Source organism: Scyliorhinus canicula, chromosome 17 (genome assembly GCF_902713615.1).
Source record: "Scyliorhinus canicula chromosome 17, sScyCan1.1, whole genome shotgun sequence".
Lineage (NCBI taxonomy): Eukaryota > Metazoa > Chordata > Chondrichthyes > Carcharhiniformes > Scyliorhinidae > Scyliorhinus > Scyliorhinus canicula.
This window is the reverse complement of record NC_052162.1, coordinates 44116643-44133550: the sequence shown is the minus strand read 5'-3', so window position 1 is coordinate 44133550 and position 16908 is coordinate 44116643. Positions and strand designations below refer to the sequence as shown.

Below are 16908 nucleotides of genomic sequence, written 5' to 3'. Positions count from 1 at the left end.
GCTTCTGTTTCATTGTTTTTTTTTTTTGCGGGCTTGCCCCTTGAGTCAGAGATATAACTTCAAGCACCAATATTAGATCACGTAGGAATAGAATTTCCAGGGCAGTTTTCTGTAATTACTGTAGCTTCAGCAGAAACTGCATAAATGACCACTTATTCAATTTCATCGAACTTCTGCCAAAGTTAATGGTGAATAATCAACAGAACCCCCAATGGAAATTCTACACAACAGCTTAGGTGAAATCTCAGGGCAGTAATGAGGGAATATTTATTTGAGGGCTCATATTTTGGATGAACCTTTAAACTTGGATCTGTCTGCCTTATTGGGTGGTTATTAAAAGATCCCGAAGCAAAACCGTAAGAAGAACGGAGAGCTCTCCCAACATCCTTTCCAATGTTTGTCATTTAATTAATACCATGAAAAATCAGGTTACATGGCCATTTAAAACTTTGCTGTACTGGCTGACACTTTTGTTTGTAAAACAACAATAACTAAAAGTATTTAATTTGTTTGGAAGCCTCCTGAGAACATGAAATGAAAACAAATCGACTTACATTTATAATCAAATCAATGGAGGTCAAACACTACTTTAAGATGTATAGCCAGAGAGCCTGATCATAAGGGGTCCCAGTAAGTTTGTAATAAGCACTGACTTGCTCCATTTGGTATAATGGCCAGTTAAGGGCCTCATCCTGCCACTATTGAAATTTAATTGGCAGTGGGAGAGGCATATGCCAAATGCCCTGCTCGGCAGGTTTTCAGTGCAGACTGGTGGTGGACGGGAGGAGGTGGTACCTCCTTATCATTTGAGGGCTCTCCTAAGTTATTAACCCTCCAAGGCTGCTCTTCGTCCTGTCCTTGTGACTTCTTGTTCTTGGTGGGCAGAAATTCCATTTCAATTCAATGGCTAACGGCTGTTTAGTTAATAACAGGGCAGCTGTCCCAAGCATATGCGTATTCCAGGAGGGCAGTGTGGCGATTACAACGTCCAGTCAAATCTAGCCCTAAGGATTTGGACTCTAGGTCAGAGGAGGATAGGTGTGTGGGCAATTTAGATAGATTTAGTTACTTTCTATAGGGGGCAGTGGATGTTCAACCAATTGCCACAAAAAACAGTAGAGCCAGATAATGTTGTAATATGCCAGATCAGGCTGGATAGTTAGTGACAGAAATAAGTACAAAGTTCCAAATTTTTGACACTGGGGTGTCTAATCCTGTCAGTAAGTGTGCTTGTTCAGCAAAGAAATGGTGTGCTATTTTAAAAGATAAATGGAACATGTTTTTTTATACCACCAGGTTCAACTTTGTAAAATATATTATAGTAAATATGGTTTAGAGCACAATTATAGAGTACATAGAACAGTACAGCACAGAACAGGCCCTTCGGCCCTCGATGTTGTGCTGAGCAATGATCACCCTACTCAAACCCACGTATCCACCCTATACCCGTAACCCAACAACCACCCCCTTAACCTTACTTTTTAGGACACTACGGGCAATTTAGCATGGCCAATCCACCTAACCCGCACATCTTTGGACTGTGGGAGGAAACCGGAGCACCCGGAGGAAACCCACGCACACACTGGGAGGACGTGCAGACTCCGCACAGACACAATTGTGCTAATCATTTAGAAAGAAGAGCATTGGTGCTTGCAAATGGATCACTTTTCCATTTCTGTTACCTACCGAAGCGCACACCAAGCAGTCTCAAGTTTAGTTCAACATTAGTAAGGAGGTAAGCGGGTGGAAATGATTTGTGTTCTGTCCCAACTGAAACCTCTCTGACCTTACATTGATCTTTAATTCTCAGGCACAGCAAGTGTCGCTCGAGCTTGGAGTTCTACCTTTGACAATCTCATTGACCAAAGAATTTCTGCTTTCTTTGGAAACTACTTGAAAATGAATTTCCCTGGTGTGCTTGCAAAATATCCAGATTTATTTGCAGTCATCTTGATCTTGCTTCTCACAGGTAAGCTACCAATGTAAATAAATCGTGGTTGTGAAAATTAACTGATCATTGGAGTCTGTATTTAAGATATATTTGCTCATTTTAAGGGCCTAAAATGAAAGTTAAATGAACAATTTAGCAGTGCAAAGGCCTATTTCCAATCTGCACAAATGTTTGGATCGCTGTTAAATTGGTCTGTATCTTTTAGTCTGTTTCACAGACCTCATTTCAATACTGAAATAAAATGTCTGCTTATTTTAAATACAGACTTTTAAATCTGTTTACTGTAGTCTGAACATGCTGTACATTGAGCAAGCTGGCATTTCTGGGCCCTGGCTTGCCTAATTAGTGTCCCCAAAGAAACTGCTAAAGGCTGCTCAAAAAAGGCCCAACAACTTAGAAATCTTTTTGAGTTCCTCCTGGATTGAGAAAACAAGTGACAGTGGTATAAGTCAACTCTTGAATTCTCCCCTCATTGCCTCACTCCTCTCTTCCACCTACCCCACACCACTTTGGCACACTAAAAACATATTCTTCGGCACACCTGATTGATGCTTGCAGCTTGCCTCATTTATTCTGTTGTGGCCTAAGGAAAATAGGCTTTTAAACTTCATACCTCTTTGATCCAGCATTGCATCACTTGGCACTGCCAGAATCACACACTGTTGTTGGGTGCTAAGAAACTTGAGGTACATAATTTCTAACTATTCAGAACCTGAAATTATAATTTTTAAAATGGTGAGCTTGCTTTGTGTAAGAAAGCAGAAACTCTCAAGTGACCTAGTTGAAGTCTGCAAGAATATGAATTGTCACAGTTACTGCAGGCATACTTCTTAAGAACACGAGGTAAAATTCAGAAAAGTAAGAGTGGAAGTGAATTGGACACATCTCACCTGACCATCATATAAGCAATTACAACACAAACAGTGGCCCATCATCCATCATTAAATTGGTGCACACAAGCTATATTACATAATGATTTAGACTTTTCCATCAAAGGTAGCAGCACTGAGCACAGACTTTTTCAAAACAAATGAGTATAACTACAAATAGAAGTTGTTTCACTGCAACTTTGGATAGACCCTCCCATCTCAGTTTGGGCATCCAAGCACTGTATGCTGTTACCTTGTATGCTGCCCTCTTCAACAGCTAGAAATGCTAACTCTTGGGAAAGGAGGGGATAAAAAGCAACAAATGAAATTTCTTCCCGACTTCATAAGGCAACCAAGCAAAATCCAAAACCACAGACACTTGTGCATCACAAGGAGAAACTGGCTAATCAACATGCTCTGTATTGCAATGCCCTTCTCTCTCAAATTTGTTCACGCCCACTAAAAATAACAAGAAAATCAATATTATAATTATGTAAAGCAATTTCAAGTGGACGGATAAATAAAACGCCACTGTCTTGTGTTTGTATTTAAGGTCTTTTGGCATTTGGAGTAAGTGAGTCAGCTCTAGTGAATAAAATCTTTACTGCCATAAACCTCATGGTCCTGTGCTTCGTCATTATAACGGGCTTTGTGAAAGGTGACATAAAGAACTGGCAGCTAACAGAGTCTGACTACAATGAGACATACATAAACAGGTGTGTATGTGAGTTTTCTCTCCACCCGGTCCCCCTCTTTTATGTTTGAAAGTGCTGCGTTGCTTTTGACAATGGTAAACTTGGAAGCCCTCAACAATGTGATTTAAAGTTTCCAGTCAGTGTTATTTTAATTATAGCTTTAATATGTGTATTTTAAATGAATTATGTTAAGCTAATATCAATATTTAACTGTGCAGTGGCAGTAGAACAGAAGAGAGTGTAGCTGATGTCTGTACGTATGATGTTTCTAGCAGGAGGCATTAGATGCAATCAGAAATTTTTCCCCCTCACTGACACAGGAACTGAGTTTTATCAAATTTGTTAACACCAGATATGCATTTGAAAAAATGAAAATTGCTTATTGTCACAAGTAGGCTTCAATCAAGTTACTGTGAAAAACCCCTAGTCGCCACATTCCGGCGCCTGTCCGGGGAAGCTGGTACGGGTTTGGTGTGAAGGGGCTAAATTTAAAATGGATTTGTATGTATTAAGATGTTAGCAATGGGATTTGACACTTTAAATGAAGAATACAGCTCTCTCAGTTGTATGAAAAACACGTTTCAGAAGAACATTAAATATTGGACCGGATCTGGGCCGAGTTGGAGGGGTGGAGATTTAGGGGGTGCATGAGGGAAAGATAGTTCAACATAGTTACAATGTATGTGAAGCTGGTAGTAAACTGGTAGGACTGGAGGAACAACTTGTTGCACCTGGCTCTCTGGCAGTATTTTAAAAGCACTTGCCTTATGAACCCGCACTATATCGGTTTAGTTTACCTGTCTGGTAAAGTACTACTAAGCCATCGGTAACTCGGCTTTTTATTTGTTAAAATATATAATTATGTCAACATGAGGAATGCAACCTCTTTACAAGATTTCAGTGGTCAACCTATCTCCGAGAGTGGATTGGTTGTGTGTTTCTGTTAAAACCAGAAGTGGGCAGAGTGGATTTGAAATTTGGAACATGTTTACTCTCACCTGAGCCAAGCAACCATTTCTTGGGAGTCAAACTTATTCCCTTTGTATGAAGGTGTAACTTTGTCTCTGAGCGTTGTTTGCTTGGCTAGACGGTATTTGTTAACTGTTCATTTACATGTATTATGTTTGTGTCTACCTCAGTACTGAATCTGCAGCAGGAAAATTTGGTTCTGGAGGATTCACTCCTTTTGGATTTTTTGGAGTCCTCACAGGAGCTGCAACTTGCTTCTATGCCTTTGTGGGATTTGATTGTATTGCAACTACAGGTAATGAGACAAGTCTTTTTAATTTTCAGCCTTTCCTAATGGTACTTATTCTTTTCACGATATTGTTCTACAGGAGCATGTCAGCCTCTGGTATAGCACCCAAATGTGGTTTATTTTTCTTTTGTCTTCAGAAAGTGAGTAATAATGAAAAGGCTATACACAGTATCCCATCCCTAGTTGCCATGAGAACATTCTGGTGGACCATCTTGAACTGAGGCAGTCTGGGTGCTGATGTCCCCCACGATTATGTTAGAAAGGGAATCCCAGGATATTGGTCCAATGCTTTTTAAAAAAAATTTAGAATACCAAATTATTTTTTTCCTAATCTGCACATCTTTGGGTTGTGGGGGTGAAATCAATGCAGACACGGGGAGAATGTGCAAATTCCACGTAGACAGTGACCAGGGCCAGGGTCGAACACGTGTCCTCAGCACCGTGAGGCAGCAGTGCTAACCAATGCGTCACCGTGCCACTTGGGATATTGGTCCAATGGTGATGAAGGGTCAATGACATAACCAAAGCAGTATAGTGTGCTGTGAAGAGGTATTTGAAGATGGTAGTGCTTCTGAAACTTTGCAGTTCTTGTCTATTTTGTTAGTAGCTATTGTAGGGAAGAGAATAACCCTGATGACTTGCCTCCTGCTCCTCTCAGCTGCCTGGGTTGTTCACTATTCTTGATTGTTTGTGTTAAAGCCACCAAGCATTCTCTGACCTTTTGGTTGTGAGACCACTTAGTTCCTTTTGGGAATTAGCACTGAGGTGGCTTTGTTTTTTAGTGTCTTCATTTTGGTGTCTTAATAATGTTGAAACGTCATTTTAAGGTGTGCTTCGGCATGTTCGTCTAAACTCTGCATTGAACCAGGATTTACCTCCTGGTCTCATGGTGATTGAGGAGTGGGATATATGCCAGACTCTTGAGATTATAAATTGTAGTTGTGTACAATTCGGCTGCTGATGGCCCACAGCAACACACCAAGGCCCAGCTTTGGGTTACTAGATCTGTCATTAGTCTTTCCCATTTAGCGCAGTGGTCGTACCACAATCTAAATGGAGGGCTTCCTCGCAATGGAGACGAGTTTGTTTGCGCAAGAACCGTGTGATTATCCCTTCTACCTTTGTTATCTTAAGACGGCGATGAACCTAGTTTATTCTTGTTGGCAACCTAATTAATCTTGGAGGAAACTGCAACTTAATACTACCATTTACTGGTAGCCGCACGAGTCACCTGACTGCTGGGAACACTGAAGAATGATCCAAGCAGGAACCCCAGGCCGATTTTCTATGCCTCCTACTTCAAAGGCAATGATGTAATTGTAGCACTTCTATCCCTCCCTACCTCAGCTGAGATTAACTAACTCAACCCGGATCAGAAATTGAATCTGGGACCTTACTTGTCTCCATGGCTTGGCAAGTAATGGTGAACCAAAGGTGGTGCTTTAAACCAACTTCTTGAAATAAAATCGTCACATTCCCCAAGAGTACCTAATTTACTGATCATATTTTGAAACATTTCTGAATTTTCACTTTAAATACTGCTTTTTTTAACATAAATTTGTGTTTACTGTTGGTTTCAGGTGAGGAAGCAAAAAATCCTCAGAAGTCAATTCCTATTGGGATTGTGGTTTCCCTGCTGGTCTGTTTTGTGGCCTACTTTGGTGTATCTGCTGCTCTGACACTCATGATGCCTTACTATAAACTGAACAAGCAAAGCCCACTGCCTGAGGCCTTCCAATATGTTGGCTGGGAACCTGCACGTTACATTGTGGCTGTTGGCTCTCTCTGTGCTCTCTCTACCAGGTATTTAGAGTTTTTTTGAAGGGAATTCTATGTTTTATGTTAAGTATTAAAAATGTTAAATAAGCTTCTGGTGAAGACTGCTCAATTAGGAGTTAAATCAAACAGACAAAGGTCAAACAGCCAAACCTTTTTTGGGCTGAGTTGATGGCATTTAGCTGAATGATAAAAGGCACACTACTCCTGAGGCTAAGATTATGCAGAAATCTGATGAGAGCTTCTGCTCCTGATTCACTGTCCAGAGCTCCCCTGTCCATTGGTGAAAATGCGCCCATGTTGTTATTGTAAAGATAGAATTGAGCTAGACTGAAACTTCCTCCCCAGTTATGTCTCCTAATCGGTTGTTTTCTTCCCTTGTATTCAGCCTGCTGGGCTCCATGTTCCCTATGCCTCGTGTCATATACGCAATGGCTCAGGATGGATTGCTTTTCCGTTTTCTGGGGAACACCCACAAAACAACCAGGACGCCAATCCATGCGACCATTGTTTCTGGCATTGTTGCTGGTGAGTATCTTTTATGACTAATGTTGTTAATAGTTTATTGAGATTTAATGTCAATTTGTCTCTTTGAATTCATACACTGAATTAATAGAATAATAGAAACTTGTGTCACAAAAGGAAGCCATTCAGCCTATCATTTTTGTGCTAGCCCAATAGAGCTATACAACTAATCCCTCTTTCCAGGTTTTGGTCCATTCACTTGAAGGTTGTGGTACTTTAAGTGTACATCCAACTATTTTTGTAAATGCAATGAGCATTTCTACCTCCCACTCTTTCAGCCAGAGAGTTCCCAACCTCAAACATCCTCCAGATGAAAAGGTTTCTCCTGTACTCTCCTCTAATGCATCTACCAATCAATACCCTACGATTATTGTCAGCTCTGCTTAGGCAAATAGATCTTTCTATCCACTCTCTCTAGGCACCCCATAAATTTCTACCCAAATTAAACCTCTCTTCAACCTCCTATTCCAAAGAAAACAACCACAGCTTATCCAATCTTTCTTCATAGCTATTATTTTCATATATATTTGCATAAAAGGCAATAATTTTGAAGAAGACATACTTCCAATCATTCCAACTGCTCTGGGGCAAAGAAAGAAATGAATTGAGTTGGGATACTTTTTGTGTACACTCAGAGATTTGGGAAATGTTCTTTGGTTTTATATGAAGGAGAGAAAGAATGAAATAAATAAATTGAACAGCAAAACTAGTTTTCCTATGGACTGACAACTGAAATTTAATTGGACTTTGAATTGAAGTGTGATGTGCCTGTGGGTATATTCAGTTTTTTGTTTTTTCTCCAGCTATCATGGCGCTGCTGTTTGACCTGGATGTTCTGGTTGACCTCATGTCTATTGGTACACTACTTGCCTATTCCCTGGTAGCAGCTTGTGTTCTTATCCTCAGGTGAGCAAAAAATCTTGATGATTATTATTGTAATTCTTTACCAGCCAAGAATGCAGGCTGGCAACATATTCGGGTTGCTGTGCCATGAATTGGGTCCAGTAGAAACAGGACCAAAGTTGTATAATTGGTCAGATGGGAATCATAGAATTCCTAGAGTGCAGAATCAAGTCCGACCTAGACCCCTAACCCCACCTAATCTTTTAGACACTAAGGGGCAATTTAACATGGTCAGTCCACCTAACCTGCACATCTTTGGACTGTGGGAGAAAACCAGAGCACCCGGAGAAAACCCACATCGAGATGGGGAGAAAGTGCAAACTCCATGCAGTCAACTGAGGCCGGAATTGAACCTGGGTCCCTGGTGCTCTGATGCAGCAGTGCTTGCCACCGTGCTGCCCCTGGGTTTTTTTTTCCTGTTCTATGTTTTCTTTATAAATTTGGAATATACTACTCTGCTGAGGAGGACATCCTCAATTTGATTTCTTCGCCATCTCGCGGAAGCAATTTTACTCCACATGTATAGAGAACTGCATTGATTTATCATTCCACCCCACTGTATTGCACAAAAAATTAATCTTGGCTGTATTTTGTTCGCAGATATCAACCTTCTGAGCACCTCAATAGTGATTTGTACGAAATGACTCAATTTTCAGAAATCAAAAGCAGCCTGACGAGTCAAATTAACAGTGAGGATTATCAGGTTGAAGAGAATACCTCAGTGAGCTTAAAACTACTATTCTACCCAGACCAACAATCTCCATCTAAATGTTCCGGATTAATTATTTATATCAGTGTTGGAATCCTCTGTAAGTATCCTGGGATGAATGACATTACTTTTGTGGTGTGTGCAATAGACACTACGTAAATAGTTACTCTGATAGTGTGCAAGGCTGTACGTTCTAGTAGGATAATTGTCAGAGACATGAATATAAATTCCTTCATTGCTCAACATGTCCTTTCAAAATGAACTGCTGAAGCCTTTTTTGGAAATGCAGTGACGTCCAATTTCAAACGTATTTGGCACCATCATTGGATCATTAGGAGTAAACTAATCAGGAAGTTTGCTGAAGTGTACAAAGGGTGTAGCTGCAGAATAAAGGGCTAATTAAAAAAATCTTCCTGACATAGTTCAGCCGTATAAAAATATTCATTGTTTCGGTTGGCAGCAGTCCTATTAAATACGCGTACAATGAATGTAGCCACATTGTGGTTACATGTTGGAACTGGTACTTATGAGCCATAAATAGGCAATTGTGCAGTGGATATGGAGCTCAATAAAGATTTCTGAGATTACCTTATTTCCTGTTGGACCTGTACAGCTGCTTGTGCATGTTACTGCTCACAGTTTCAGTCTGAAGCCATAAGATCTGTTGGAATGGACATAAACTATACCTACTACTGTGGTTAGAAACTAAATTAGGATTTGAGTAGAGGGAATATAGCTCTGTGTCTAACGCATACCTTACTCTGCAGGGGAAACTCGTCTAGTCAGCCTGGTTTCAACACCTGGCTCATTTCTATTTTTCATTAAGTGAAGTCAAAGTATTTTATGAAAGTTTTCTGTTTTTTATTCCATTCTAGCGGGTGTTGTGACCTGCATTTGCATTATACTGGCGAAATGTTATGAGCAGTTATCTAATGGATATACCTATTGTGTGGCACCTCTTGTGATGCTCTGCCTGGCTGCTGCTGTTATTATTTTCGTTATGTGGAAACAGCCACAGAACAAAATGTCACTTACTTTTAAGGTAAATCTTTTATTTCTGATTCATTAGGAACATACAGAAGATACTTCCATTTCTCTTTCTCCTAAAAGAGCTAGTTTCTGCAGGGTACAATTACATAGCTGCTTGGTGTTCTTCAGTATGTCTGTAATAATGTGCTACATACTCCTGCTCCGATGTTTTTTTTCTGATCAGGGTTGTGTAATATCCTATGATTAACACATTATTTTACAATGCTCCTTCACTTTGCTTAATACTTTGAATATTCTTTTGCAGTAACTAATTATTTATTTGGGGTGGAGGAGAAAGACACATAAAGAATGCCAGTAAGCTCAAAATAAATTGAGTTGCACTCCTACCCTTCAGCTAACATGTCCAAGTATAGAATGTCAATGCATTGACCTAAACACTGTCCATATCCTTATAATTGGCAGGGCATGTGAATGCGCAAACATTTAAAATGATTATGGATTCTGCATCACTATTTAAATTTGCCTACTTGACCATACGTTCCAGTAAGCTAGCAGGTTCTGAAGCAGAATCATATGGACTCAAAATATCAGCTGCGATTTTGCGTTTGCATTCCCCTGAGCACAAAACGGTGACGTGTGCTAAATATAACCAGATTGTCAGAACAAGAATCTTGCCGGCAAAATCTCATTTCCGATTCCCCCCCTCACTGGTGACATACGAGGTTCCTGCCCAGGAAGGTCGGGAACCTCGTATCAGAAAACGTAAATATAATTAATGGGCCCCCTGGGGAGCTTTCCATTGCGGAGGTGGGGGGGGGGGGGGGGATGTTTCCCTGTGTCCATGTAGGAAAGTGGGTGTCTGTAAGGGGGTGGTTGCTGTTTTTGTTCTATTGGAGATTGGGCATCCTTATAAAAAGAGCCACAACTCCAGGTTTTCTTCTATACAGAGTGCTGGATTATCTGGAGATAAAAGCCAGGTGTGCAGCCTGCGAGCTACATGTAGTTTTCTGAGCTCAGCCAGAATGGAACATTTCATCCGTTAACTCTGTTTCACTTTCCACGTATGCTGCCAGACCTGCTGAGTTTTTACAACATTTTATATATTTTTATTTTGGTTCAGTCTCTGGTTATATCTCAGCAAGAGTGGCAGTTAGTACAGTTGACTTTAGTAGCCCCAGATTAGGAAGAAGAAAATTGCAATTATCACCCTTCACCAGCTCTGACTGGAATTGCAGATTTCAGGTGATATTTGGAACTGTGTCGCCTGAGATGGTGGACAGTCTGCCAACACACAATGGCTCATGACGAATGGTCACATGGTGGAGTTTTCTGGTCCTGCCAGCAGCGGGCATCATGTGTGGGACAAAAAAATTTGGAGAGTGACCAAAAGCTGCTCTCAATTTTCTCATCCTGCCCGTGACAATGCCCGTCACTGGCAGGAATGGTTACCCACTTTATTTAACCGTCTCATAGCAAAAATTAACAATAATCTTTATTAGTGTCACATTAACACTGCAATGAGGTTACTGTCAAAACCCCCTAGTCGCCACACTCCGGCACCTGTTCAGGTACACTGAGGGAGAATTCAGAACTGAGAATTCAGTCTAATTCACCCAACAAGCATGTCTTTTGAGGCTTGTGGGAGGAAACCGGAGTGCCCAGAGGAAACTCACGCAGACACAGGGAGAATGTGCAGACCCCGCACAGACAGTGACCCAAACCGGGAATCGGACCTGGGACTCTGGCGCTGTGAAGCAACAGTGATAACTACTATGTTAGTCAAATTGAAGAGGGAATAAATTGTGATTTTATTTATTTATGTTATGGATGATTGTCAGAACAAAAATAAAATGTTTTGCAGCTTAGTGGAAAACATACTTAGATTTATTTTTCTTTGCAGGTACCACTACTTCCCTTCCTACCTGTTGTCAGTATCTTTGTCAACATTTACCTTATGGTGATGATGGATGTGAGCACTTGGGCCCGGTTTGGAATTTGGATGCTTATAGGTAAATATATTTATATAATTTTGAGCCGAAAAATAACACTGATGAATATACAATTAATGCCCCAGTTAAAGTAGTGGATAAACATAAGTAAAACCACAGAACAAAAAGCCTATCACTTGCTACAGACCATACACAACCAGTCCAGTCTTGAATATCATACCCTCTTGAAACATTTTGTATAAATCCAGGACTCCAAAGCCAAGAAACTTTTTGAAATGAATCACTGGGCCTTTAAGTTGCACATTATTTATTGATTAGCTCTGTTGAAAATATCTTTGCATTTCAGTGATTGTCAGTAATCACACCCAAATTCTTGCTTCTTTGATCTTAACTAGTAAGTAAACTAGGGAGTTTAAAAATGTACCCCTTGTTCTATCTATTTCCACTTCCTGTAAGGTGTTCCAGGATGATTATCGGTTTGTCAGGAGCACAATATAAATACATGGTTTTGGTAACATCCTGAGGTTATTGTAATGTGTTTCATGTTGCTGGCGTAGTTCCTTTGTAGATTGAAAATTATTTATCGTTAAAGTTGACATAAAGATTTGCATGTGGCGGATGGGTTCCAAACCTTTTTGATGTTTTTTGAAATATTTGATATTTCCCTATTAATGCAAGGTATTTTGAGACCCCTTCCGGTTCTATGAAAATGTTATTGTATAAAGTTACATTTATCTTTTAATTTCTCTAGGTTTTGTCATTTACTTTGGTTATGGAATTTGGAACAGCTCTGAGAACCAGCAATCCTCTATTACTCATGTGAACCTGGGAAGCCAAGAGAAAATGGATAAAATGCTTGACTTCAGCACTCTACTACCTACGGAAAAAAATAAGGAAGTATCAACAGCATGAAAGGAAAAAGATTGAACGGAGTGATCCCTATTCCGATTGCTAAAATGTACATTTCCTTACCAGCTGTTTTCATTAATATTTTTTTTTTTTTTTTAACTTTTGTTTGAGTGATTAAGACTGTTATCAAATGGGCTGTACAAACAGAATTAAACTCAGGCCAGCATTGAATCACTGTTACATAGCTATGCTTGGAGTCCATTGCTGGGATGCTTTTCAAACACTTGTTGGCCAGGGGTTTATCAGTAGATTTTTTGTTTCAATTTTTGAAAAGATGACCTATTTAAACAAAACACACTGGATTGTGACTAAGCTCTCGTTCTACCTACAAAAATTGGATTTTAACATTACAAGCCATCAAGGAGCTGCTTTACACTTTGGGAAAAGTTTAAGACCTAACTGAGTAAGTTCACAATAACTGTTCATCCAATATCCAGTGGATCTGGTATTTGGTGCATCCGATTTGCAGTATAAATGGGACAGTTGGAGTTTTGTTATGGAAGTCGATTATTAAAATGAATGGTGTCATCTCAACCACTTAGTAATGAATCACATGCTGCAGCTTGGAGAAGGATTCCTTGCTGTAAGTTGGCTCCTGTATTCTTGTGATTCAACCAGTATGGATATTACTGTTTAGTTAAACCATTAACAGTGGAATATCATGACTACTTTACAGGAAAGTAAAATGTGGGTGTCAGTGAAACAAACCTGCTGCTTGATGAATATTCGCTGCCAGGCTTATGTATTTGCATTCAGTTTATTCAGTACATTGTGTGGGAGAGGGATGATGAAAATGTCTTTTCAATTTGTTGCTGGTACTCGGATCTTTGAGCTGTTCCATATGACTGTTACTTGTTTTCCAGTATATTTTTTGAATGCAGCGACACCAGCTTGGTTGTCTATATTTTTATGTAAATGTACTGGTATTTTATAAATGTTATCTTGTCACTTTACAGCCAAAAGACTTGTGGGGTGGGTGGGGAAGAGGCAGTTGGTTTTCTTCAAGTGTCAAGTCTAAGGCTGGGTGTTGAGAAAGAATGGGGTACATTTTGAACTTGCTACCAGAATGTGAAACTGGTGTTGCAAAACTGTTATAGAATCCGCTCAAGTTAAATCATTAGAAATTAGGAATCTTCATAATGAGACGATAATCAGTGGTGCCAATTTTATGCCTGGACGGCAAGCTGAAAATCTAACCCAGAAACTTCAAACAGTGACTAAGTGATGAGTTATATAACTTGTTAAAAATAGGTATTTTAAACAGAATATTGTAAATTAAATGAGCAAATGGGTGAAATAGTTTGGCTGATTAACGCAATAGTGGACCTGTGGTGGGAAAGGGACTGTGTTTTATTCAGTGAGCATGCAGGACACAATTGTGCAAAGGATTCACCATGACATGTTATCCGATGTCCATCATTTAGAAATATTTTTTCATTTGTGTCAGTCCAAGTGATTTCATCCAGAGCAGCATTACTCTGAAGTAATGATATTTGATTATATGTATCATTCTATATGTATCATTGTTTAAACCTTTCAATGCATTTTTTAAAATGACAGTGGACACAAACTGATTTGAAAAGTTAATATTGCTAACCTTGAATGACAACAGGTATTACATTTCTCTTAATGTAGCCTTCACTAAAGTGGATGTGCTGATTAAAAAGGAAGGTGCTTGTGGTGGAATTTGTATATCTACATTGTGACCAAAGAAAATATTATCAAATGACAATTTTGCTTCTTTGGAATATTTTGTGTATCAAGTTGTGTCTTTCATTATAGGCTGTTCACTTAACGATTTCTTCAATGATTTCCTCATAAAATTTAAACAGTAATAGATTATGTTTTATTGTTAACTTGAGGGCATCCGTTTTTTAAATGGTCTTATTTAAATGATTGTAAATATTTCATGGTTTGTGCATTTGTTTGTGTATATAACTTTATATTGTTTGTCATTGCAAACTTGTACATACTATGTGTTTTTGTAGTGTCTTGTATCAATAAAAATATAAATTGATTTTTTAATCTATGTATTTATTTACTAAACAAACACATTTATGCTGTCTACATAACTTTCAAAAACAATTGCTATGCACATGGTGATCATCACTTTTTCTACTTCAGCACAAACAATCTGGCATTACTCCAGTCACACTTGTAAAGACGAGCAGCTGGACCTCATCTATTATATAAACCATTCTCATCCAATAATAATGTGTTTTTTTGGAGGGTCAGTGCAGACTCGATAGGCTGAATGGCCTACTTCGACACTAGGGATTCTATGTAGTGTAGCCACCGAAGTTGGCCATTCCCTGAATACAAAATAGAGGAACGCAAAGCATATAGGATAAAATGGACAATGTTTGCAGCGCCAGCAGGCTGCACCTAGCAGGTGTGGATTCTGTCTGCTAAGAAAGCAGACAGCACCGAAACGAACATTCCGCATACTAATGAGGCAATCTCTGGGATAGTTTACATGTTAATGGAACGATTCCAGAGACAATGGACACAAATGGGGAAGCAACTGCAACATTGTAAAGGATACCAGACACTCGGGCACCAGCAAGGTTCGAAAACAAAGAGCCTGAAAGCCCGCCCAGTAGCTAAGGAACAGCCTCAGTATTGGGGGGGATTCAAACATGTCGATTGGGAAGAGACCCAATCGATTCCAAGCAGGTAAGAGAGTCCGCCCAAAAGGGCGCAGATCCCTGGGACCTATAAAAGACAGGTCCCACACATGGTTCAGTCTTCTCATCCAGCCCTCCTCTCTCCTTGACCAGCACTCCTCCGTGGACCAGCACCTCGACCAGCTTTTGCCAAGAAGACCCTGACGGAGAGAGAGAGAGAGGGGTTTGGACAGCAGCCGCCAGCAAGTAAGTGTCTCACAACGATCGCTACCAGAGATAGACACTCCTGACCCCTTTTAACTTATACCAACCTGAAGTCTCCAGAGCAGGGCAAGAGGCCTTGTTCCCTGACCCGGCAGTTCCTTCGAGATAAGTATTAGTTTATTTAGCGATAGGAATAGCTTAATCCTTTTAGCGTGTGCATGGGTAGTTATTATAATTATTATAATAAACTCAGTTGTTTGAACTTACTAATTTGGTGTATGGTTTTATTGCTTTGAACTTCACCTTGAACTTGTGGCGGTATCTTAACGATACCTGGCGACTCCAGAGCTAAGTAAAGAAACAGAGCCAAATTGAGTGTTAAGCACACTCACCCAGAACGACCAACATTTATTGGCGACATCCTAGACGGGATTCGATTAGAAGTGCCCCCCCACTCCGAGAGAACCCAGAAATTTGAATTGGAAATCCAATTGGGAAAAGGAAAAACCACAAGTATTCAAGGAGTTCAAATCAATAGTCATAATTCGGAAGTGTGTTTTTGCATGCGTAACTAACATGGTTGTAAGATTAAACCGAGAGATTTTTGTTGCGTCAAACATCGGGAGTTTTATATTCGGAACATAGCGAAAGCTGTACCCGTATTTTAAAAGCATTACCTTATCATCCCTCGTTCCAAATTAAAGAGAGCTTAGAGAAAGAGGAAATGGCCATGCAGGCAATGGAACGCCTCATGAACCCAGAGCAGTTCGTGGTCGCAGCGACCAACAGTAGCAGAGTAGGCCAGTGTCCCGTATGGGAGCTGGAACTCAGGAAATACCTCAAAGGGAAAGGATGGCCCCTTTGGAGTGAGTTTTGTTTGAATGAGGAGACAGGCCCCAGGAGTATAGGACATACTTGGTGGGAGAACCTTTCTCAAATTTATAAAAAGAGAAGCCGATGGTAATTGTGTCCTGCTTGGCACAATTGCGAGGCACAGAGGAGGTCGTTCAGACGCTCCGCAAAGAATTAGAGGAGAGAAATAGGATGAGTAAAGTGGATGTCAGGGACATCGAAAAGGAAAACCTAGGTTTGAGACAACGACTGGCAGAGAAGGATAGAGAGGTGGATGATGCCAAGAGGGCACATCAGTCTTGTCTAGCCCATCTGAGCAGTTCCCAAACCCAGTATGAGAAAGCCTATCGGGATGTGCAGCGAGAAGTTCTGATAAGGGAAGATTCAGAGAAACGGTAAAGGCACTGCAAAGGCAATGCTCTGACCTAAATGCAGCTTTAAGAGCACTCCATGCTGCCACCACTGAGCAAAGGCAAAGCACAGTGGATCATGCCAAATGGAGGAAGCAGATTGCGCAGCTGCAATCTTTGCTTTCTGTACAGAATGGGTTCCAGGAGACATTTGGAACACAGTTAGCTGAGGAAAATGCCCCAGATTGGCAGGAATTGAGCGAAACCACGCAGCGCTATGTTCAGGCCATGTGCGCCAGCAGCGCAACAGAAAAGGAAAGCGCCCCAACCCCCCACAGATC

The 16908-nt window shown here is 40.3% G+C and overlaps 1 protein-coding gene across 3 annotated transcripts in view; it reads left to right on the top strand.

Moving 5' to 3' along the window:
* The window catches only part of LOC119951672 (cationic amino acid transporter 3-like), a 35094-nt gene extending 20539 nt beyond the window's left edge, over positions 1 to 14555 (top strand). For 2 of the 3 annotated variants that reach the window (XM_038774872.1, XM_038774871.1), the window contains exons 3-12: positions 1811 to 1969; positions 3374 to 3536; positions 4655 to 4779; positions 6354 to 6576; positions 6938 to 7077; positions 7878 to 7980; positions 8578 to 8786; positions 9562 to 9728; positions 11577 to 11685; positions 12377 to 12588. In XM_038774872.1, the coding sequence (XP_038630800.1) occupies positions 1811 to 1969; positions 3374 to 3536; positions 4655 to 4779; positions 6354 to 6576; positions 6938 to 7077; positions 7878 to 7980; positions 8578 to 8786; positions 9562 to 9728; positions 11577 to 11685; positions 12377 to 12537 (1559 nt within the window). In that variant the 3' untranslated portion in view covers positions 12538 to 12588. Of the gene's footprint in view, positions 1 to 1810; positions 1970 to 3373; positions 3537 to 4654; positions 4780 to 6353; positions 6577 to 6937; positions 7078 to 7877; positions 7981 to 8577; positions 8787 to 9561; positions 9729 to 11576; positions 11686 to 12376 lie in introns of all 3 variants that reach the window. The other variant, XM_038774870.1, reaches the window with a different exon arrangement.
* The last annotated feature ends 2353 nt before the right edge of the window (positions 14556 to 16908 follow it).